Below are 26936 nucleotides of genomic sequence, written 5' to 3'. Positions count from 1 at the left end.
TGGAGTCAAGGCACACACACAGCTGGAAAACGACGTCTCCATTGACTAATTCTAAACCATACTGTACATTTGAAATAATATGAAGCCCCATTAGTGACGTAAGGAAAAATGCTACTGTTTTCACAGCGTGCTTTCCTTTCGAATTACCCAATCTGTCCAAATCAAGTGTTCCGTGTAGACATCCTGTTCTGACGATATAATCTTTAAATTGTAGGTGGGTACAGGGGGCCTTATCAAATTTTTAGATTTATCTCATTTGTCTGATTTTCCCAATTCATTGCCATGTGAGTCATCGCACTAAATGCACTGGAAATTGTAATATCTCACTCGAGATTAATGTAACCTTTTGATGAATAAGCACTATTATTCTATCACTGCTCATTTTAAGAGAGGTGTACAGTACATAAGTAGACTGCCCTAAGAATAGCATGTTCTAGCCATATTATATTTCCACTGGGTAATAACATCAGACCCTCCACCATCAAAGATTATGCAAATGTTTTCAATTCCATTAATCTGATGACCAAGCAATGAGCTATTTATTTTTCTAAATGGTTGTGATGAGGGACAGCTTGGCTTTTAAACTTTATTCTTTTACTCAGAATTTAATGGATTGGATTTTTTATGTCAGCCAACTGGGGGAAACAGAACGGTTTCTGTAACGTCGGCAAGTGATCAAAAACATTCTAGATGGCTTGAGTTCCATCAGTTTATGGAAATGTAAACACATATATTTCATAATTAAAACAATGATCTTTGAAGTAGGGGAATAATTGTCAGTAAAAACTAATGAGTAATTCAGTCGATTTTGTTTATCCCTGATTTCAAGTCTGAATGCCTGTAGCATTGATTGCTTTACTTGTCCTCAAGGATTAATCGGAGACATGCTTTTTGAAATTCTTGGTAACCTGTGTTGATCAGTGTAGCTGTTTGTTCCAGAATGTAGAGTCTTACCATTACCTCTTTAGTTGGACAGGAGCATGAACAAAATGTCACAGCCACTTGGCCAATTCAACCGGATTGTAATCTAGACCACTATAAACTGTGAAGAAATTACATTTCAAAAAGGTGATAGATTTAGACCCATTATATACTCCATTAGAGTTTTATCAAGTGCCATATAGACCCACGTCTTATAGCTGATGTAATGAAATGTTTTGAATTATAATATGCTAATTATGCTGTGACAAAAAGATGAATGGAGGATAATGACCCAAAATTAAGTGTTTTCAAACAAACACAAAATAGAGTGACAACTTCAGTCAATGTATGGGTCACGGCACATAATCTTGTGGGTAAGCCAGAAAATAATTTAATGATTTTTAATTAACATAAAACACGGGTATGGAACACATATTCCATAGATTTGTTCTTTTTTAACGAACCATTTAAAAACGCACCGGTACTTTTTGCTATCACAAGTTATAAGGCAGGTTCAGTAAAGAAATATTGTGTCTTGCTAGGAAATTTATAATGGAGTGTAATTTCACTTATCACTTGTCAGATCTTGTCAATAGCTTCGTAACATGTTATTCTGTAAATGTGTTAGGAAAGAGCAGCCTCACATACACAATGTTCTGTAAAAGTTTAGTGAACTTTGATGTATTTAAAGCCCACTCATTAAAGTGGAACTGTTAGATAGAATCACAACTGAATCCAGCACTGAACCACCTGTTTTATGTGTTATTATTTTTATTTAATGGTTGTGTTCTTTCTCAGATTGATAGTTTTAAACTCACGTGCCTCCACCAAAGGTATAGTCGGGGCATTTATTGCACATTTTTAATTAATTTCTCACAGTCATCAGTAAAGATTGTATGTCTACTGTCAGTCCAGGTTGAAAGTTGTAAGATGCCTCCTGGGCTGTATTGTTACAAAATTCTTAGTATTTTTATCCTTTATTTGTTAATCACAAATATATTATGCATTGCTGTACAATTAAAAAAAGAGTGTACATACAAAACAAATACACAACAAATATACATTTACACATATACGGTAGATAAAACAGGAGTTGAGTTCCCTGTCTGTGAGCTAGCCATCTAGCCTTAGGACACTTTGTGAAAAGTGCAAGTTCATTTTGTGCTAAAATCTGAGAATCTTCATGAAACATAAATAGAGGGGTTAATTCTACAGAGATGTTTGTATAGTTATTACTGACAGCAAAGTACAGACGTGTGTTTAGTTTATGTTTTGTTTAAATAGATGAACATGAAGGTGGTTGGATATATACAGACTTGCACCTCCAATAGTAGGGATGACTTCTGCTTAAGGCTTATTTACTTTTAGGCTGCCAGAGACTTCCCCGCCTGCAAGCTGTTCAGTGTCTTTCAGTAGTTTTGAGGGATGCCAGGGTTTTATGCTGCAGGATTTCTTCAAAGACGATGTGATTTATTCTAAATCCGTAAAGTTCTACTCCGTAAAGCAACATTAGCTTGTTCCCATTTGAGAATTTGTCCATTTCCTGTTCAGTGACTGGAATATGTTCCAGGAGAAAATACCAGGATGCCAAACAGGACCAAGCTTTGGTTACAGATGTTCAGTTACTTATTCTGTTACAGAGTTCTAAAATTCTGTGCCAGGATGTCTTCTTATCTGCTTTTTCTAAAATGCTGGGTTCATTCTAGAAATAAAGGCTAACTCAATCAAGTCTCATATTCTAAAAAAATCCCTGTTTATTACATTACATTTATTTTATAGCCCCAGCAGATTCCGTAGTGCTGTTACAATCAGTGGAATAGTTTAAAACCACACAATAGTAAACTGGTACAAAAGGAGAAGTGGGTCCTGCTCTTGCAATTTTCAATCAAGTCGGTGGTTGATGGGGAAGTGAAGCAGTAGGAGAGGACTGCTTGGATGGGGATGAGTTGATAGGGTCATGTTGATCTGTAAAGGTTGTTAATCATTTAGATGCCATGATTAGGATGCTGGCTCGGTGTTATGAATAACGGTTGTATGCTTCTTGAAAAAGGTGTTTTTTTAAGACAAACGGGGAAGGGAATTTCAGAGAAGGGGTACAGCAGTTGTGAAATCCTAGATACAGGAGTGAGAAGAGGTAATGATGGCAGAAGAGACGCAGTTTATACGAGGAACAAAGAGGGAGGTTAGGATGGGTTTGGATAAGACGGCAGAGATGTAGGGGGGTAATTGCTAATGTGACAAAAGGGCCACTGAGGGCATATATACCCTATGCATGTAATTTAGCAGCATTCTCAGTTCCCAGTCAAACCCTCCTCACTTTACAGAGAGATGGTGATCAGTGAAGTAAATTTAGCTTGCTTCTCTGATCCCCAGAAAATGCCTTAGGGGACTACCACTGCCACCAGTCATCACAGGCCATTTATTCCTTGAATGCACATCTCCTGTCATATAAGTAGTTACAAGCTATTATGAACAATACAGCAGTACACATGTAGAAAATACAACCCAGCATTATCGTGTTTTATGGACTATTCTTGCGTTCTGCAATATTCACAACCCGCAGATGTGTATGTTGTAAATTATATGTTGTCAATGAAAAAATATCGCAGTTCATAATATCATGCAAAATACATATAAATAAATATTTAGTAAGAAATTGCTGTTTTGCTCAAGTGGAATACAGGTTTGCAGAAAGCAACTCTGCACATATAAGAATGGCATTGACACTTACAGCTGTAATTCCACAATTTTAATGGGGGTGCTGATTAAATGGCATTGCAGACTAGTACTTTAAATAACGAATCCTTGCAATATGGGATATATTTATACCTTTCCTATTTAAGTCATTTAAGAATCTTGTTAACACTGTTGTTCTTTAACAAAGAAAATGTATCCTTTTAATGTATGTTGCCTTTTATATAGGCCAAAGCCTCGTAATCAACTCAGTAGCAGAATGGTTTCATTTTAGCAAAGAAATATGGAGAGGATGGACATAATTCCATTTTAAATTAGGCTGTTTTGTAAAATGCCCAGATTTAATATGTAAAATGATTGCTAGCTAAACAGCAATGGACATACGGTAAATATTTAGTATAAAGTTGTTGTGCTAGTGGTTTAGTAACATTCTTAGACACTTACCTTCTTAATTTGCTTTATGCCTCGCTGCTTTATTTTTCAAATGTGAGCTTTAGAATTTCCTAATGGATAACACATTTAAACATGGAAGAAGCTATGCAGCTCTTAAAACTGGTTTGACCCATTTGTATAACCTAGAAAGTATAGTATCGTATTTGCTTGATTATAAGACGACCCCCCAAAATCGGAATATTAATTTAGGAAAAAAAGAAAAAGCCTGAATATAAGATGACCCTATAAGAAAAAAGTTTTACTAGTAAATATTAATTCATGTAATCTATTTTTTCATATTTAATAAAAGCTGTGATTGAGAAAAATATATTTTTTTGTTTTTATTTATGTTATGCACATCTGCCCCCAGGCTTGTCCACTCTGCCTCCCTGATATGCCTTATACCCTCCTATATGCCACTCTCCCTCCCTGATATGCCTCCAGAAAAGCCTTATGCCACCCATACAATACTGCCCCCCCCCCCGACTTACCAGTGCTTCAGAATCCCTGGTGTCTGGTGGGGGCAGCGGGTGTTCCGCCGGAACTTCTATGAGCACCGGAAGGTCGAGCGGATGTTCGCCGGCTGGCAGAGAAGAGAATTCCCTCTCTGCCAGCCCGGGGAAGGTATGCGCGTAGACAACCTCCGCTGCTGCCGGCACTTTCGCCAGCGCTTGGTGATAGACGCCCGGTGTAAGTGCCGGCACCAGATGAGGTTACCAGACAGGAGGATCCAGGTCCCCTGCATTTTAGGTGTGATTAGAAGACGACCTCGATTATTAAGCTCTGAAAAAAAACCTCGGCTTATAATCGAGGAAATACGATATATTACACCCAAGACTGGATTTACAAAAAAGTACAGTATAGTACAGTAAGGATTTGCATTATCTCCATTTTGTAGAGGTGCCCAAATCTTACTATGGTTATATAAACCTTCATTTCCAACCAATCCTTATTCTGCTACAACATATTTTTTTTGTTTTTGGTGGTAGTTGGGAGTAGTATTCGTGATTTGTAGATTGTATTGGGGTGTTTACCTTTATCTTTCTTTTCTTTGCAGGCGGTAAATTTGTCTGGAGTTGGACCTTTCAGTGATATTGTGAGCTGCAGAACACCAGCATCTGCACCTGATGCAGTATCTAACCTTTACGTGATGGATGATGCACATTTAGAAAACTGCACAATCCTAACCTCAGTGCGCCTCTTGCTGTGCTGGGAAGAACCATGCAACAATGGATCAGACATTATTTCTTACAACATTGACCTGGGAAATATCAGCATCTCGGTTGGGAACATAACAAGTTACGTCATTGAGGATCTGCAACCAGAAGCGTGCTATCAGTATGTAATTGTTCATTTCATATCTTTTTTGATAGATAAATCCTAGAAATTATGGTGCAGCATCCGAACAATAAAGACTAGATGTGCAAATTATTTATTGTGAAGAATCTTTACATCTTTGTATGTTTCAAAGAACTTCTTTCAGTATATTGACCTAAATATTTAAATATATTGATCCACAAATAAGTAATAATATGCCGTGCTTTGAGAAAAGAAAAATCTATATTTGATATAAATATATATATGTACATTTATATATATATTTATATATATATCGTTATATGCATTTACCTAGATATAGATATTTTAATATATATATATATATATATATATATATATATATATATATATATATATATATATATATATATATATATATACATACATACCCATTGTACAACACTACGGAATTTGATGGCGCTATATGAAACAGTAAATAATAATAATATAGCATGAACATCTAAATACATCTATATATATGTAGCAATAAAGAGAAGTTTAGCATTGGAGGTAAAGGCCATTGTCTTAAAAATGCTATTAATTTTGCAATATTTATTATTCAGAACCCTGCTTTGCCTTCTGAAATATTCATCATTTCTTAATAGAGCACCCACTGTCATTTTCATGACATCTGCTTGAGGAAAATTTAGTGGACATTACTCATAGAGAGAAAATGAATATATTTTGGTTTGCACAGGCAGGAGATTGCCTATTCCTTAGACAACAAGAAGCAAAAACATCGAACTCCGTGAACACACCGCGTGTATACATGAATCAGTTGGGATTTAAGCATACTTAACAATGTTATATAAGGAAAGAGTTTAATTATTACACACATGGAAAACATCACATATGTGTTTCAAAATCACTACATGTAGCTTCCACACTCAATAAGGAAAAGTGATAAAAGTAAAAGGATCAGCAGCTACTTTAGCAGATCCTTAAAGTGGCACTTCAGGATCCCATGGAGCTTCATAAAAAGAGCATATTAAAAAATGTTTAAAGTTAAAAAAATAAAATAAAAAAATGACTTATTTTACCTGACTGGAGATGTATGTATTCATCCGAACATATCTCCTGCATGGAAAATAGATGGTGCAAGCATATGCGTGTAGAATACTCCTATGAATTGAATGAATCTGGAAAGTCTTGTAACATCCATGCAGATTATTACTAGGACACATGTCTATCCGGATTTCAATTGTCACTTACTGCACTGTATTGTAGTTTCTGTCTGTGTTAAGATTAGGGTTCCCACATTGGCGTTTTCTAGGACATTTACTGATTTCACAGAAGGGAGTTGATCAGCTACATAGGTTAATGCAACCAACATACTACACAGCAGTAACTAACATATTTCTAGAAACATACATAGAACTTAACGGTATATAAGAACCATTCATGGAAACATAAAACACATGAAGCTGGTGTAGGTGTAACTATATGACATTGTGGGGGTAAAGCAGGAATAGGGGCTGAGGGGCACTTAGCTGTACTTGCCCCATGGCCAAAAGGTGCCAGCGCTCCCCTGTTTGCTGGTTAAGTTCAGAGAGTCTGTTACTGAAAATATTACTTCAGTAGAGTTCTCAAGTACCTTCGTAAGCCATGAGTCAGTTGTTGTTATACTACAAGCCACATCACCCTCATTGAATGCAGGTCACGTAAAGTAGGAAGACCACATTTCACCCATCTGATGGTGAGGTGTGAACAAGTAATTTCAAACCTGTACGCTCCGAGCAAGTGCTCAAACCGACTTCCTTATCCGAAATCTTTTTGTTCCATTGACTGATTAGTCAGAAAAGTTATTGTGTTGGGCTACTGATTAGATTGCAAAGAAGGCATTAAAAACACATCTTTTCCATCGGCTGCCTCTGATGATAATGGGTACATGTGCTATGAGAATTGCGATTTCTCAAGGAGAAAGCTTTTAGTTCTTAGATGTGAGGCATGCTTCATAAACAGGGCTTATTTATTACTGCTCAGTTTACCCAAATCTGTGTTCTCCTGCCTAATCATGCTAGGCACATGTTAACCTCACAAGGACAGTTCATCAAGAACTCTGTGGGGATATATATGTACTTTTCCAGTGTTAAGAACAAAAAAATACCACTAAACCTAATTTTAAAACATTGTCCAGCATTGTAACTGCATACGGTTTTATTTTATTATTTTTTTGCTGTTTTTTTAATGAATAGAAGAATTTAAATTAACCGTGTGTTTGTAGGGTATTACTGACATTTCTCCTCATACCTACACCTAAGTGAGTTGTGTACAAGTAAAATACAAGCTTGTGTTCCATACACAGGAGATGAACTTACTGACATAATGGACTGTATTTTGAATAAAAGAACATTCTCCATGGGTGAAGCTATTTATTTTTATAGCGCATTTATAATCTGCAGAGCAGTATATATTATAAGCCATGGTTGGAACAGCCACTCCAGCTTCTCATCAAAAGTCATTTTGATAATAAAAAAGGAGAAATTTACACATTTAACAAAATTTTTATTATGCGACTAATTCAAGAATTAAATGGCATGATCGCACCCAAGTTACTATGCATATGTAATTATAATATTATATTTAATTAGAATTGTGTTGCCCAATCGTGCTACACACATCTGGTAACATTGGCCTGACGCAGTGATCAAAGCTGTCTGGCAGTTGAATGTGCTTACTAGCTTTATTTACAAATTAAGGTTGTGGGAGGCAGAGGACAAACGGCATAAACACAGTTGTTTTCAGCCTCATCAAAGATATTGATATAGACCTTGGTTTCCTTGCTTCATACACACAGCTTGAGGGAGCAACATTATAACAGAGCTATTGTACAGTATGTCTTATTATACATTTTTTAGCCTCCCAATTTAATTTTTAATAAGGGACCATATTGAATTACACAGCTTGAGCCTAGGAGTCTGGTTGTCTCCAAGACGAATGAAAACCTAGAGCTTTGCTATACGCATAGAAATTGCTGCAGTGATCACGAGTCAACACAGAAGATCACAATCAGCTTGATAAAGTGAATGTCTACTAAAATGATAACTGATGTATGTTTCCCTAGCACTGGAAATTAGATTGTCTGAATTAAGCAATATGGTATGGCAGGATATTTGTCATTCATAGATAATGCCACACCTGCTGTATTCATTCAGGGAAAGCAGAATGGACATTCTATGTCGTTTCAGTTGTTTACAGTTGTGTTTTGATGAGTACAGGGTTTTTCTATACCACACAACCATGTGAATGGTTTGTAAGCTCTGTTGGTCTAACTTTGTACCATAAAACGTGACCATTGCATTATGAGTTGAATTCCTACCAGGAAATCCTACTTGACATTATTAACCCTGGGTTCACATTTATTAGGTGGCATATGAAAAGGGGTTGATGACTAAATGAGAGATTCATCAGCCAGCTCCTTCAAGACCCACCATCAACAAACTATAGAGATGTCTTTGGAAAGAGTTACATGGAGTTTTATAAGATTACTAGTGTTCTTTTGACCATTTATGCTATTCACTATGTTTTCATAGAGATACAAAGAATGTGTTTTTAAAAACTATCTCCCCATGGATAGGTCAGTATTGGACTGATCACTTCTATATACAAATATAATGCTGCTGAATGCTGATGCTTTATTGTCGGCTGGTAGACTGTCTTTCAAGTAGCCTGCCATGCCATCCACAATCCAAACTTACCAGTACTTTAGTGTTCTTTCCACTTTTACAATCTGTACTATCCTTTAATCAGAAGGTCTGATTATTTTCTAGTTTACTCATATTCTTTCCTATGTGTCATACATCTTTGAAAACAATTCTTCATTAATAAATCCAGGCAGATCTAACTCACCTCCTCCTATTTCGGGACAAATTGACGTAAGCGTTGAAAATCTCATAGTCATAATTTTGTAAAGCAGTCCACCAGTATTACTATATCTTATATTGGCCTGTGCTACTGTCCTGTATGGTTAACAGGAATACTAATATTTTCTATGGCTGGGGGTCCATGCCTCCCATAAAGATTTTAAATATATCACTCCCTCTGTCCCCATTAACAGGGGATGGGTGATGGAGGTAATAAAGAACATATATACCCTACCAGGTTTACTCCACTCCACAGCACACTCTTGGTTAAAACAAGGCGTCCATCGCGCAGACCTTCCCCGGCTGTCTGAGAAGAGAGTTCCCTGCACTGCTAACGGAACCTCCTCCCGGCTGCAGCGGAAGTTGCCTACGCGATTCGCGTAGATATCTACCCGCTGCCCCGACTACACACCAGGAGGTCAGAAGCACTGGTAAGTTGGGGGGGGTTAAATGGGGGGCATAAGGTATTTTCTGTATATGCCTTTTAACCCCCTTTATACCACTCTGCCTCCAGAAATGCCTTATAACCCTCTATACACCACTTTGCCTCCTGAAATACCTTATACCTCCCTATATGCCACACTGCCCAATAATATGCCTTTTAACCCCCTAAATTCCAGAGTGGCATATAGGGGTATAAGGCATTTCTGGAGGCAGAGTGGCAAGCCTGGGGGCATAACTGGTGGGCAGGTTGGAAATAAAAGAAAATAAAAACAAAAAAAATATTTTCCTCAATCATAGCTTTTATTAAAAAAAAAATAGTTTACATAGTTAACATGAATTAACATTTACTGGTAAAACTTTTTTCTTATAGGGTCCTCTTATATTCAGGCTTTTTCTTTTTTTCCTAAATTAATATTCAGATTTTGGGGGGGGGGTCGTCTTATAATCAGGAAATACGCAAATACGGTATATTACTATAATATGGAATAGTGTGCGAAGGCCATTTTAATTAAGCTGAGAACATGACAAATTATGTTCCAGGTCATGAATTGGTATTATTTAATAAACTTTATTACAGCATTACTAGAAATAGTAATTTGTTAACATTAATATAATGATATGTAGAAAAAATTATATGCTTGTTTCTTTGAAGTTGTACAGCTGGACCTATTTTCTTACATAACTGCTGTGAGCGACAAGTACTTTATTTTCAGTAAACTGTTAAGTGGAGAAAAAAACAATATGTTCTTTGGATATTATGTGAATAACACGTTCGGTGATTGGTTTCCCAATTACAAGTGTCTTGTTCCTTTCCAGAATTGCTTCATTTGGTTTATTCCTAATGAGAACATTCATAAAATGTCACAGCCCTTGGCAAGGTCATTTTAACTGGATTGTCTGTTAGGATGACTGTCAAATATACCATAAATAAATAAATAGTCCACAAATCATTAAGCTTAGCGTTGATCACCAGGGTAGATGACACCAGGGCTGAGTTACTAGGTTTAGGTTGTCCTTTTGATCATCTGTGTCCCATGCACAATAAGGCCTGAATAAGTTGGTTGCTGGTTGCTGACGTATAACATTATATCCCGCACTCTCCAACAGCAGGAGGGTACAGGACGAAAGTGTTTGAAGAGGTCTGTGTCAGCAGATACATAAACCTCCACTCCATTGTGGCTTCTTTTGAGGGGACCCAAGGGATAGCTGTCATGAGCTCCTAAAATAAGCCTGTGCTTGAGTCAGCTTTGCCTTTTGAACAAATGATTGGGACTGGACAAGAATATGGCATTATTATAATGTCTATTCAATTTCTGTGATGTCTTTTTGTACTGGTCTTCAATTCATCTCCTCCACACCTTTTCCTCACAAACCATGTTTATGCCTGGGCTGGGAGGGTGTCCAAAGGCTTGCGTCACCTTAGGAAGGAAAGTAGAACAAATTTGACTAAGATGGATTCAAGAGAAACAACAGTGTTTTTATTAATATCTGACTTTTGCCTTGTTAAATATTTGTTGAAGTACAAAAGTAACCAAAGGAGTTGGTATGTCACTTTTGCATTACAGCATTGGTTTATAATTAGTCTAAAATAATCTTAAACCTTAAAATCTGATCTCAAGTCCATGTTCCACTGCGGCAGACATGATAGAATGCCTTTGGTTTATTTATGCAGTGACAGATACATTCTAAAGAATATCTCTGAGTAACGTAATGGACATTATTTTTTTTTTCTACTTGCACTCTTTTGTGTAAACAAGCATTGGAACCAATTACCGTACTTTATATACAAATTGAGCTGTGCTAATGTTTTTCAACCAATTAATAATAAGTGTAATAATAAGTAGTGTTTAGCATAAAATGCCAGGGACTCCGTGCACATGTGTCTTTTCGCCCATGTTGAGTTGGTTCCCACTTATGTATGATTGTATTATGGAGCAAATAAACAAAAGGTGCCAGTAATGTGCCAAGAAGCTTTTGGGTTTACTATTTTACGTCAACGTATCTCTCCCTTTTACTCCTACATTGAGCAATTTTATGTTTCTTCTGTTCTTAGAATTCTCCCCTTATGTAGGTTACATGCTGCCCTTGTAGTGGCTTCTAGGCTCATACTTATTAATGACACCAGCTGAAAAGCTAAATATCATGACAATGCTTAGAAGGGGTAGACATTTGGGTTATTTTCGTGATTGCTTACATAAAATAATATCAAATAATTAAATGTATATGACTTGTGGGAAATGACCTGAATATTCTTTGACTCCAAAAATTCCAACATGCAGGCCGCCATCAGAAATCTTGGGGCCCAATACATATTTCTCCTGCTCTGTCTGTTACATAAAACAACACATAACTGGCCTCTTCTGATTTTGAATTCTCTGATTTTGTATCCAGAGAACATGGGAGCAATTGGCCAATGTGCCACTAATATTGTGAACATTTTTGAAAATAGGTAGCCCTAAGATATTTTATAAAGGTCATCTCCCCTTGACTAGAAGTGCCACTGTGCATGTGCAAGAAGTGTACACATGTACGATTCCTGCTCTCAGTAGAAGCGGGGGAGTCAAATGAGATAGAAGTTCCATCTTCTGAGTAAGAATATATGCCCCAATTTGCATATTGTATAGTGCACTGGGGTCAATGTAAAATGTGCATTTTAAAGGAAAAGAGGGCTGTACTGGACCTTTAACTAATTTCCAGACCCACGTGTATTTTTTGTCAAACCTTTTCTTATTATTGGAGTTACTTAGATGGTGAAAAAGGTGGATTGGCAGTATGTTTTGGAATCTGGCACCCATCTAGTTTAATACCCTACTGTAGGGTCACCAAATGGGTTGATCATCTGGGAATGATCCTATCAATTCATTCTCATGTCATTCCACATGATTAATTCACTTTTTGCAATTTTTATGTGTTTTAGGAACACTGTTAAGACTAAAATAGAATCATCTTAGTCATGTTTATTTTGCTAGGTCAGGAACATTATTTTTAATGTTTTAGTGGCATTTTCTTGAGTTCAGAAGTTTGCTGGATTTGAACACTACTGGTCTCATGCAGCTTAATGTTTAGAAGACAGAGTGGGAACATAACTGGAAGAATGAATTGCAAATCATGGAATTGAATTATGACTGAACTTAGTGTATACAAGCCTCAGCAGTTTGAAAAAAGTGTAAGTCTAGGTTTAAACATAAAAAAAATTTTTTGTTAAATGAGAAAATCCTGTTGTCTACCTTTAGGTTATGAAACAGAGTGAAAGTAGTAATCCAAAATAAATTATTATTTATTGAAAATAAAGTACTAAAAATAAGTGAACAATTCACAATGAAAAGCCACAACTTTAAAATTATTTAAGTAGCACAACTATTGATTTAGGTTTTTTAAGCTGTGCTACCCCCTCACCTTGGTAAGCTATTGATACACATCTAGCCTCCTTTTCCCTGTTTATGCCTTTTAAGCAACAGCTGGAAGGGTATGGTGGCCAATGTGTTAGAGGGCAATATTAGCCATATTCTTGTGGCTTAGTGGAAGGCAAGCACTAGCTCCCAACCTTATGTAGGTAGTGGTCCTGTTCATGGTGGTGTTTCTAAGATGTTACTGCTGTGTCATAACATTTAGTGCTATTTGATTTTTTAGGAGCATAATACTGTGTCGATGGCATAGTAAATAAATGATGTGGGTCTGGTGAAAGGCCAGAAACTTACATGCTACATCAGGGCTGACCTTAGGTGTTCAGGTGCCCTGTGCTGGACTCCCCTGTCATGACCCCCCCCGAATGCTTTTCTTCCCAGCCAGTGCCTTTGGCATAGTTGCAGACAGGGAAGGGCTGGCACCTTCTGGCCCGAGAAGCAAGTAAAGCCCATCTGCCTCTCCCCCTCCCAAATATGCACTGGCACACATACAATATATGCATACACACATACAGAAACTTACACTTGCATGCTAACACAAACTTACACTAATGTACACGTAATCCTACTCAATACACATTCATGCTAACGCACATTCCCTCGCACACACATACACATTCATGCTCACACACTAATGCTTACACATACATGCTCACACACAAGTACACATGCATGCTTACATACAAACACATACACATTCATGCTAACAGACACTCATGCTCACACATACACATTCATACTCACACACACGTATTCATGCTCACACATACTGACACACTCATGCTCATATACATTTACATATTTGTGCTCACACATAAAGCCTTACACACAAATGTTCACACTGGAAGCCTTGCATATACATGCTCGCATACAAACATTTACACATACATGAAAACACACAAACACTCTTATACATGCACTCTCATTCTCACTAACACACATACAACCATTCATAAATACTCCCTCTCTCCATCATCGCTTACCTTCTTTTTGGCACTCGCACCCTATGTGAGCAGGTTTGCTTTTACAGTGTGACCCTGCTGCATCCTTGTCTCCCCGGGTGGTTGGGATGGATCTTTGTAGACAATTGTGGACCACCCCACCCTGGCCGCAGATGTTGTTACAGGCTCAAGGGGCAGTGGCTTTGTCCCAGGAATGACTAACTGCCCCTTTTGCCCTGTTAAGACAGCCCTGATTTGAATGATTTTCATCCTCCTTCTCTCCATGTTCAGGTGTTTTGCATTTCTCGGTTGTAAGGATATGGGGCAGACACATATGCCTGTTTTTCACTTGCATTACTACAAAGAGTTACTAAAAGCCAAAACTTGTTTTTTAGTGTAAATGACAACACTCTGGAAGGCAGCAGGATAACTATTAAATTTGCTGTGTGACTGTGTCATTTGTAGTCTGTTCATGCTTCAGTTTTGTTTTGCCTCCTAACCGCTGTCAAAACAAGTTATTGTCTGAAGAACAAAATATGTATTTTCAGTATCATCAGATAAAAGGACGACACAACTTACCATTAATCCTGTATGTGCCAGAGCTGTGTGTGGCATACATCCATCTGGCACAGAGAACGAATATTATTCTAGAAGAATAATTAAATATTACTTTTGAGATGCTAATGTGTGTAAATTCATTGTATTTTTCCTCGTGTTAAAAGATAGATGTTTGACGTTAAAAATTAAAATTGTAATATTGTTTATATCTTTACTGTCCTAGGACTGTAACATGGTTTATATTGCTTTATAATTCACTTAGATATTGCAGATGGAGCAAGGCTTGTATTATGAGACATTTTCTTTTCTATTTCTTTACGTCCAGGGCCATCCCTTGTCCTCTGGGAAGCCTTGTGTGTGGGTACCTGCATGTCGTAGGGCACCCCAGCTCCAGTTCTCAACACCCTTTCTCCATTTCTTTCATCTCAATCCTCAACGCGTTCTCTCTTTCTTCCATCTCAGTTAGACACAAGGACCAGCTGATATGGGCCTCCTTTTCTGTGGCTCTGGGTAGCAGACCCTTTTTTTATTTAAAAACAGCCCTTACAGCCAGTATTGAAAAACTCTGCAGATTTAGATGACCTGGGGTGCTTGTTATTTTTGTTATATATATATATATATATATATATATATATATATATATATATATATGGATATATATATATATATATATATATATACGATTTGTACATGAGTCTTCATACCATGTTTTTATTTATTTTTTTCTTTAGAATCCGAATCCAGGCGGTGAATGAAATAGGAGCTGGACCTTTCAGTCATTTAATCAATGTAAAAACTAGTCCGTTACCACCATTGCCTCCACGGTTAGAGTGTGCAGCTGCTGGACCTCAGAGCTTGAAATTAAAATGGGGCGAAGCTAGCACAAAATCCCAAGCTTCAGACGATCTCATGTTCATCCTTCAAATCGAAGACAAAAACAAAAGGTAGAGATATGTTTTTTTTTTACATGTTAAAAGTATATTTATGTTTTTTAAAACAAAGTATTACAGAGGTGTACGGGATTGTCAGCCAAGACATAGGGGGCACTTTAAAAAGTAGCATCTGGCAAACACTACTGTTCTCTGCTTCTCAAACATCTCTGTCACTTGCTATAAGCACTTACCTTGGTTGCAGCAGGAATGTCCTGAGACGAACTGCAGCTCCCGCTCAGGGCTAGTCTGCATCCAAGCCTTACTCACAGTAAGTGATCACGAGGCATGCAAATTACATCACAGCAACCATTTACCCTATCCCCGCCTCCTGGTGACCTCAGTTGAACCTGGAAGGTAGGTATTTAAGCGTCTTCTTTTCAGTTTTGCCTTGCCCTTGGTTGTGCTACCCTTTGTGTGATTGTCCTGCTCCAGTCGGGGACTCTTGGTGTTTTGACCCCGCTAGCCCAGTGATTTTGTTCCTTCCTCCTGATTTGGTTAAGAGGCTTCTGCATCTTGGTTCCAGACCGGGCTTGTCCGGTGACTTTGCTCCAGTTTTTTGTTTTGGCTGTTGACAAAGGTAATTGCTTACAGTACCCCCTCCTCGACGATGAACAAAGAGGCAGAAAAGAGGACCTCTCAGCCGTGTAGGGAATCAAGAGTGGTAGGTGGGGATAAAACCATGAGCCTGGACACTGGATGCTGAAGCCCAGGAAGGATCCTCAGGACTTTTGCCAGCCCAATGGACCGGGCACTGGAATGAATTCCTATGGAAACGGGAGTACACAATACTCTGAATTTCAAATTCATCTCCTGTCACTGTCCTTACTGGTCCAGGACAAGGTGAAACAATTGGTTAAACAATTTAAACAATGAAACAATCTTGGTTAAATAATTCCACACGAATTGTCTAAGAAGAGACACATGGAAACGGCTTGTGGCTAGGTTGCATCCTGGCCTTATTCGCAAGTCATCGCGTGACCTCAGAGATGATGTACGCACAAAAGATGTCACAGCAACCATTTACCCTATCCCCGCCTCCTAGTGACCTCATTTGAGCCCTGAAGCAAGGTACTTAAGCGTCTCTTCTTCATTTCTGCCTTGCCCTTGGCTGGTGTTACCCTTTGTGTGACTCTGTGGAGACTCATCTCGCTTCTGCCTCTTGGTTCTAGGCCTGGCTTGTCCAGTGACTTTTCTCCAGTTTTCTGGTTTGTTTACTGATGTCTTGATTCCTGGTTCATGACTCGCCTTGTCTAGTGACTCTGCTCCAATTGGTTTCAGTCTTATTCCAGCTCTGTATTCAGGGTTCCTATTGCTACCTCCTTGTGACGCTTCAACACAAAGCTTGACAATTAGAGCTGGAATATGATATCTAGCTGTGACCAGTTAACTATAAATGTATTTGTGCAGAACTAAACGATAATTTTACTGTAATAAATAATCATAACAAAGTTATATATATATATACACGAGTAAAGCTGTTTTGGTTTTTTTTGCCCCATCTTAGCAAATCTTTATTATTTACCATTTTAGTCTTAATTACTTAATGTTGCCCAACCAGAAATAGATTTGCTGGTTGTGCATGTTACTCCATCATGCAGATAAACTCACAAATTAAAAGAAATTTGTTCTGAGTGCTCACTTTAGTTTTATTGATAGGTAGATATCTCCATCCCAGATAGTTCTTAGTAGTGTTGATAGTATGAGCTGAAAGAGCCCAAATGACCATATTATGTAATTACTGTTCAGTGGTCTGCAGCATGAGTTTGTCATTAGCTCTTCTCAGATGCTGCTGCGCAATCCAGATAATTTGTTAAAGTCTAAGTAGTTGACGAGCTACCAATATAGTACTTATTATTACTTGGAAGATGCCTTGTGGAACTGCTTGAATAAATATCGGCAAATATTCGTTCAACAGCCCTCTGACTTGTTTCTCATATGCAATATATTGTAAATGTTAGTGATAAATTGTTATTTTATCACTTCAAATAAACATTACCATTTATAGCCAATGTTACCATCTTAATATATTTCTCAAAGACTCAGAATCTTGATATATTCATAAACCAGTGCTTTAGACCAGCAGCCCAGTTTGCAGGCTAAACTTACCAGTTTCCATTTCCATTTTTGTTTATTACAAAATACAACCCATGTCCAGTAGGTTTCCCGTGAGTTCACCTTAAGCCATTTTAACTTAACTTGGGACATCTTCGTTGCAGTGGATCTGAAGTCATTGAATAGATCCCGTTTATGTCATAAGATCAATTTTCCATGTGCTATTGTTTCATAATTACATACAGGTATGCTGCAGAGAAATGTTAGAGAATTAAACATATAAGTGTAGGTAGGTCCTCATATTATACCTTTTATGTTTTCATAAGGTTGGTTTGTGTGCACTTGTCAAGCCACCATATTTCTCATATTTTCTTTCAGAAGCTAGTCTATCACCCACCCATACCTGGAGTAACTCATTGATCACCATTACTATTAATGTATATAAATGAGCAACTATGGGTCTGTATATAAACACTTTCGGGCCTGGGGCATCAGCCACCTATTTCTGAGAGTAAAGGGGTATAATCTGACATGCCTCATCATTTCTAAATGCTAAGCCGCTCGGGACCAATGTGGGGACTATGGGACTGGTTTGAAACTTGTCTCACTGTGGTTCCCCTGTATTCTACCATTTGTATGTATTCTACCATTTGACAGTCAGCCCATCTATATATAAATATATATATGTTTCTGTTGCACAAGTCTTTCAATTTGATTTGTGTGCCAATTAGATTGAATAATATATTTAAGTACACTAACTTTGTTTCGTCACTGCCATATCATTGCCCTAATTGATGTAATACGTAGCAATATTACTGAAAGCTAGGGCCCAGTTTCTAGTCTAATTAACTGTCTTTTCATTTGTAGAACAAACTGATTCTGAAGACCCACATGACCTTTTAGAATCAGAACATATAATTTTTGGTTACTAATGGATGGTGAGGAGATGTGGAGTTCTATGAAATGCTATATTACGAATAGAATTATACTGATTCATACATCACTCGGGTCTGTGTAACAGCAGAATTGTGTGTACATAGTCCAAGCTGAAATTGGATTTCAACTAATCTTGTTTTTTTCTGCACAGTTTCTGTAAATGTTGGAAACTCTAGCTTCTGATGTGCATTGCAGGGGCTAATTAATGTGTGTGTGTGTGTATGTATGTATGTATGTATGTATATATATCTATATATATATATATATATATATATATATATATATCTATATATCTATATATATATATATATAGATAGATATATATATATAGATATATATATATCTATATATCTATATATATATATATATATAGATATATAGATATATATATATATATATATAGATATATATATATATATATATAGATATATAGATATAGATATATATATATATATATATATACCTATATATATATATATATACCTATATATATATATATATATACCTATATATATATATATATATATATATATATACCTATATATATATATATATATACCTATATATATATATATATATATACCTATATATATATATATATATATATATACCTATATATATATATATATATATATATATACACATACATATATATATATGTGTGTGTGTGTGTATATTAACTTTTTTACATATTAGGGGCTCCAGGTGTGGAATAAATTATACTCCGGAACAAAAAAAAATGTACCATGCATTTGTCATAAATAATGTGACATGCATTTTCCTGGGCTTTTTAATAAAATCTGAATTTGTAAGCGTATAAATATGAGAGCAAGCCAGAAAATAAGTATCAACTACTATTAGGTCAACATACATTTCTTTTTGAATTTTTATGTCTGTTTCTAAAACACACACCGAGAAAGATATTGTATAATCACATATAATATATTTTGTTATGATGTATAGATTTACATAATATATTGCGTGTGGCTGTTTGTTTCATGCTCTGTGAAACAATCATTGAATGTGCTTGAGGATTCAGATGATGCAGCAGTGTTGGTGGTATGTATAGGTGTGAATGCCCCAGTAAAATCTTCCTTTAGCGGTGTAAGCATGTCCCTTTGACTTCCTTGTTTCTAGGAACTCAGAATATTTGGTGGCTATGAGTGTATTACAGCTCTACATGTTGAAAAAAACACAATAATGTTTACAGAAACAGCAGTAGTGTTTATAACTTAACCATGGAAATTACAGAAATGTATAAACCCTGTCCATAGCCGGCTCTAACTACGCCACTTAAGGCAACTGATATGTTGGGAGTAAACAGAACGGTAGGGTGCGCTACCAGAGTGCACCTTAATCTCACCAAAGGTGTTTTATACTTAACTTTCATGTACACAGCAGGGGAGTACCCAATGCAGTTTAGTAATATATATATATATATATGTAAAAAAAAAACAAAGAAATACAGAGAATCTCATGGCACAATAAAAGTATCAACCATAGCTGTGTATAAGGAAACAACAATAGTGGTGACCAAGGGTCCAGGAGCAACACAATCACATATAAACATGAATTGTGACTTTTTTTTAACTTATTTTCTGGACTAGTGAATGTGTAAGCATTTTAAAAAGCCATTTGGCAGGGAAAGTAGTCCTGCAGGATATGTTGGCTGTGCTTTGTTCACAGGTGCTCATTACTCCAACACATTGGGGCATGAATTAGTAACTGATATTCTGTTCGTATGGTCTTGACAAAGATTGTCTTCTTAATTGTGAACTGTACTTGTAACATAAAAACTCAAAAGTATAGGATGGGTCTGTCTTTGGAACAATAATCCATTTCAGTGTTAAAACCCTACAAATCCAAAACCACCTTCTTGTGTTCTGCTCTTATGGCTCAGTTATGTCTTTCCATATCAGCCTTTGAACCAACAATACACAAAGAACCTAGTGATAGATGCTGTTATTCAACAAGGTGTCACCATTATCTTGAAACTGGATTATATTAAAAAGCAGAGGACGTAATGCTGGAGTCTGTTTGGACGCTACTGCAAGCTGGAAAGGAGCATATTTAATGGTATTAATTTGTCTGACCAGCCCATTGTGCCCAGCTCTTTCCATTGAGGGTGGTATGTGGCACAAGCATTGTATAATCCTCATTAAACACAGTGGTGACTGATGAATATTGTTATTCATCAGGATGACACTGTTATCTTAAAATTGGGCTGTGTTAAAAAGCAGACTATTTAAAACGATGTACTTGAGATTTAGTTGAACGCTCCTGCATGCTGGACACATGTATTCTATATCACATGGCTGCCTCTTTAGAACGTAGAGCTTTCTTCGGAAATATCAGATTTTTCAAAGGGTTAATGTTGAGAGTGATGTAAGTGGAGTTGTGTTGCTTTCTTTGTCATGGGAAGACAAGAGGTGGGTGTAAACTCTAAAGTAACATTAATGCTTACGCCTCTAATCGGCTTTTATGCTAAACGTTCTGCTGGCGAGGAACAGAACATAACTCCAGAGCCTTCTTAGGACATCCAAGTTTAGATTTCTAAAGTGCCTAATTTTTCACTGCATGTCCACTGCTTTCATGTTTATTTTACGGAGGGGTCTTTGGGAATTACATTCAACTGTATCCAGCAAAACACTTATTTGCAGTGTTCATGACAAATGTTTGTTTGTGTCTCCTAGTGTGATCTGTTTTATCATTACCGACTGTCACTAATCGATTAATATAATAAATCATAGTAATACATAAATTTAATAGTAATTTAATAGTAATAAATAAATACACATTTTGAATACATAAATAATTATCTGGAGACAAATGTAAAATAGCTTCATGTGCAGGACATAATTAAAAGTGATGTTATTTAGTGCCGAGGTAAAATGCTGCCAATCCTTCTCACTCTTAAAGGGTTAAGTAGATTTTTCTATAATTGTCAACCATGCGCCACAACCCCAGTAAAAGTCAAGCTCTATAACTCTAGCTGCTTTTCGGTACAGATCCTACCATGGCCCATTACCCAAAGGTCAGTATTACAGAACATTCCCCGTCGGAAAAATCATAAAACCAAAAATATACTTAAACAAGATAAACCTTTTTAATAAAGGAATGCCATATATGCCTTCAAGAAGACTTATAGTCAGAGTGAGAAGCGAGAAAGGACACAGAAAAAGTAAAAGTGTGTCCAGTTCTTAGTCCAGGCCATGTGCTTGTTCTGTTCATTTAATTAATTTGATTGCCACCTCATCTTTTTACCCTCTTTGTGTAAGTACCTACTAGCAGCGACATGAGTATTGGAGCATAACCATTTCGTTCATTGGTTACTACTAAGCAGCACTGTTTGTCTTTGGCCACGGTGTCTTCTGGCAAGTCAAAAGGCAAGTGTGCAGATGATGACAGATGTTGTCATTTTATATAACTAATCACCCACTGTGAAGAATGTGTCCAAAACTTACAGTGGATGAAAGCAATAACATTAAATGAAGCCAAAAACCGGTAAGTTCTTCTAGGGTTAATGTAGCAAGCTGCTGTAGTAATCTTTTTGTATCTTACTGCTTTGAAAGGTTGGTACAGTTTGTGATTAATATGCTTTTACTTTTCTCTTTTGTTTTAGAAATCCAAAAGTTTACAAAAGCTCATTCCTCTTGTGTATTTCTAATCTTGCATAGACACAAATGCCCGAATTCAATCACATACTCGTAAAGGAATTTTCTAAACAAATGTTTAATATGGTTATCTTTGTTTGAATTATTATCATTCTATTAGGTCTTCCAGTTTTGTTGATCTATTCTAATACAATGCTGCAAAACGACATTGGCTTCTTTTTCCACCCCAAAATACAATTATCAATTATATTATTAATATTGTTTTTAATCAATGACATCTTTTTGCTTTGCACACAGTAGGTTGGGTTGAATTTATATATCCATATTAATTGGGCTTCTAGATCAACAAGATAAGTATCATTAGTAGGATTCTCCAAGGTTCTTGGAAGTGAGAGACCATGTCAAGTTGATTACTATTTAAACTAATTTTAGGAATAAGTAAGATTCACATTGGCCAGGGTGACACTGTGAATGCAGTCTGATTAGATTTTTCCATACTGTGCCATGGGGGGGGGCACTGTATGAATGAAAACTGAAAGATTGGGGAAAAGTTTTGTAATTGGATAGAAAACTTGTTAAAAGAATAAGGAGAGTTACCCTTTTGGGGTACCGCAAAGTTGTCTTTTGGTAGCATTGGATACAGTATACCAGTTTTTGAAAGTGGAAAGATAGTATGCTTGATAATAAACTCAGAATGTTTTTCTCTGCAGAAGGAAGAGTGGGTAAGATAAGTGTGCACAATCAGGACATAATATTGGGTCTCTACGTCCTTGATGAGGTCTATTTCATTGAATGTACACTTTTGATAGACATTATAAACAGAATAAATATGGGGAGCTTGTTTGCTCTGGCCTAAAGGTGCCTCAGTGACGATGTGGCTATGAGACTCAAGTACAGAGTATTCAAACTGGTAAAAAGAGCATAACTTTACATGCGGACGGTGGAAAAGAAATTTATTTTAAGAAATAGGATAGCATTTTTGTCTTAATAGGAAGCTAAATTTGACATTCACTACAGAATTAAGCTGTTTTAGTAGTTTCAGATGGAACACAAGAAATGTTATTAAAGAGACAGTTTAATGCTCTGTGAGTACTTAAATATGAATTCTCCCAAAACAAAGACAAATATTAAAAATAAAACACTTACCTGACACAGTTTGCAGCCTCATGATCCAAAATTTCTTACCATTGGTTGGCAGCTTGAGCTTTCAATAAGCGCCTGTAAAGTACTTCCAATGAAACCAATGGGAAGACCTTGCACATGCTTACTGGGGTCTAAACTGCATACAGTATTCATTGGAACCAGTGCCAGACCTGACTGGAGGGGAGTACGTCACAAGGAGGGAGATGAATTTGGGCAAATTCTGCAGAATCCCTCATGTATTTGCAAAACAGACTACATGAAAATTTAAGGTCATGCCCCTATCATATGCCCTTTAAGCTGCCTTCTTTGAATTGCTTTTGGAGTCAGCAAACATTTCTGCCCCTTGATATTAAGTTAGGATGACATTAGTATTTATGTATTTGTTTGTATGTTTTATTTATTATTCATGCGGTATATTGTATTTATTCTTTTTCTGCCTCAGCAAATATAGACACTTGAAAAGGGTGAACTTTAAAGACCTACATCTAATTTAACCTAATATATATCTAGGCAATACAACAAAACATGCCAGTTTTTATTTTAAGAGCATTATTTTTATGTGATTCTCTGTTGGCTATTTTATCATATTTTAATATATATATGAATTTTTCTTTTTTTGTAGGTTTCTTCCTATCTATCGTGGACCAAGCCACACCTATAAGGTACATAGGCTGACGGAATGCACATATTATAGCTTCCGAATACAGGCGGTCAGTGACGCAGGTGAAGGACCATATTCGGATATCTATACATTCAGCACAACCAAATCTGTTCCTCCAACTATCAAAGGTAAAATAAGCATTGACAGTTCTAGTCATATTAAGTTACAGATTGAACACACACCGTGTAGCCTAGGTTGAGTAGACATATGTCTAGAATGGCAGGTCCAGGGGTATCTTAGGCAATCAGGCCCCATGGTGTGCCGCTTCACAATGGGCAGGTTACAAGGAGAGCTGTGATCTCCCAAAATGTCCCATTTACACTATGGCCCAATGTACACGCCATAGTATGCTGTAGAGCTTTGCCATGTACACACACTTATATACAGCATGTCACCATTTCTGCTTCGACACAAATCATGACTTTCTTTTGTTACCTTGTAATTTATTTCTTGTACCATTAGCAAAAGATAGTTTCAATTTAGACAAAGCTATAACCCTCCAGTCCCCCCTTTGAGGACCTTTAATTAACACATTTTAAATTCATGCCTATTTTTTTTTTTTGCATGTTGTAGAGATGTTATTAGAAATCCGCATTTACATTTGTCTCTACTATTATGTTGGTAATTCTTTTTAATGAGTGGTTTAGCCATCTCTCCTTATTAACATAACTGACTTCCAAGAAACAGTATTTTCTCTTGCGCTTTCCTGCTTGCATTCTGTGTGTGTATGTATTTTTTTTTAACCTTGCTCTTTGTACACCATTAGATTATAATACCAGAGAGAGGCGGGTAGCATAAAACAAAATTATCATAGATTATGGTGTGGGGGAGATAATACATAAGGCATTAGGAAAGGCAGAAAAGGATCAACGTGAGACCCGGAGAAATTCGGGAGAGATGATTATATAGGGGAAAGAGAAAAAGCAATGTATGTGGATTTTAGTGTTAAAGGGAGAAAGTTGAGGAGCCATCAGGCTATAGATGATAGATAGTAATTTTGATACATGTGTAGGAGTGTTTATTTCAAACAAGGAGGAACGTTAGAACAAGATATCATAATCTACAACTAGAGAGTAAGATGCATAGATGCAATGTAAGTACACTTTACTTTCCTACGAGGATGGTAGATATGTAGAACGGCTTTGCAGAAGTTGTTGAGGTTAACACAGTAAGTAAAATTTAAACATGCATGGGTTAGGCACGTACCTATCCTGAATTTTAATGAGATCAAGGACTCAATAAGGGTTTCACCTTGAAACCAGGGGAGGGGGGATGGGCAAACAAAATAGGCAAAATGGTTCTTATCTACTGTCACATACTATATGTTTCCATATAAAAAAGATTGATGTAGAGGGAAGAGGGAGAGAAGCTCCAAACCTGGAAGCTACCATTGCTGTCAGTCATGTGATTTGTTTTCCTGCTCAAACACCACACTGAGCTGATTCTTTTATGTCGATGATAATGAAGTCCAAACAATTGCCCAATTAGGTAATGCAGAACCCATTGGCCAGTTGAATCATTAATATAGACAGTTGAAACTCTGATTATTTCCCGGAGCAAAAAGTGAAGCTACTTAAGTTGTGGGTTCAGTTCTCAGTATATATATAATTATACTGTGCTCATATATATTTTTCTACATTGTTTAGGAAGAAAGGAAAAGGGATTGTTGTTTTAGGATGCGATGTAAGATGCCTTTAGATTAAAAAAAGCATAATCGTAATGACTTTTCCAACTATTTCCACACTTTACTGAGACACTGCTCACCCAGTCTATCACTAATAAAACATGAAAAGAGTGGTTATAGTTTCTGATATAATAACTCAGATGAAATGCATTATTTGGTGTATAAATTCATGGTAAATATGAATGAATAAATCTTGACCTACTCCTTTTGAAGCCACTTAATATCCTGTGTGAATCAATCGGAGATATAATCAAATATATGAAAAAATTGTACAAACAAAGTATAAAAAGGTTGGAGAAAGACTGCATATATAAATGGATAAAAAAGAACATGGTTTAGAATGTACAGTATATTATAATATGTAGTAGTGTAAGATTCATTCTAACATGGAAAAACCGAGTCCAACTTTATGCGACAATCCCAACAGCAAAAGTCAGCTGTGAAAAAACAAGCATTAAAGTGTATATGATGTTTTTACAAAACATTAATTAACTAGAGCTCTTAATATACTACAGACAACCCAATGTGATACAATTTTATTTCACAATTTTGATGTTTTGAATATTTTGGGGGGGGGTAGGACTTTTTTTTAACCATATTCATATTCTTATTTTTCATGAATAAAATTTTAAAAACTGGGATTAAAAATGCATTAATTCGGTTTTAAAGGTATATATACAATGCTAGTACAAATGTGAAAAATATCATTGTTCATTTTTTGTATCCCCTACCTAACCCTAAACCTATTTAATCCCCTCTACCATACTAACCACACGATATAAACTAAAAAGCAAACATAAAAATTAAATCACTCTGCACTATTCAAATGCATTGCAAGTTAATTATTGATACAGTTATCTTGTGTTTATTATTATAATTAAAAATAATATTTCTAATAATATTTCAGCTCCTCGGGTAACTCAGTTGGAAGGAAGCGCATGTGAAATCACATGGGAGTCTGTACTTCCCATGAAAGGAGATCCCATCGGCTATATTTTACAGATACAAGTTGGACGAGAGTCTGAATACAAGCAGGTAAGAAATTAGAATTGATAGTAATAGAATATAAAAAAACACAAATGAAATATCACATACACATGAATTAAAAAAGGAGAGACAATAAAATGTAACCTCTTACATAACAAAGTAGTCATTTTAGCCAACAAAATGCTTGTCAATTGTGTAGGTAGTCCTTCACAATCTCTCTCTCTCTCTCTCTCTCTCTGCAATTTTATTATTAGGGTTTTTTTCCAGGGACAGACTGGTAAAAGTATCAGACCCGGGACCTTAATACCTTTGGACGATACATTTATTTCACT

General features: G+C 36.4%; 1 protein-coding gene across 1 annotated transcript in view; it reads left to right on the top strand.

Annotated features, from left to right (window-relative positions):
* The window catches only part of FNDC3B (fibronectin type III domain containing 3B), a 148678-nt gene that overhangs the window by 118289 nt on the left and 3453 nt on the right, over positions 1-26936 (top strand). The window contains exons 22-25 of the mRNA XM_053460580.1: positions 5105-5385; positions 15327-15539; positions 23895-24061; positions 26525-26652. Of these exons, the coding sequence (XP_053316555.1) occupies positions 5105-5385; positions 15327-15539; positions 23895-24061; positions 26525-26652 (789 nt within the window). The remainder of the gene's footprint in view (positions 1-5104; positions 5386-15326; positions 15540-23894; positions 24062-26524; positions 26653-26936) is intronic.

This window comes from Spea bombifrons, chromosome 3 (genome assembly GCF_027358695.1).
Source record: "Spea bombifrons isolate aSpeBom1 chromosome 3, aSpeBom1.2.pri, whole genome shotgun sequence".
Taxonomy (NCBI): domain Eukaryota; kingdom Metazoa; phylum Chordata; class Amphibia; order Anura; family Pelobatidae; genus Spea; species Spea bombifrons.
The sequence above is the reverse complement of the archived record's forward strand: the minus strand, read 5'-3'. Positions and strand labels throughout refer to the sequence as shown.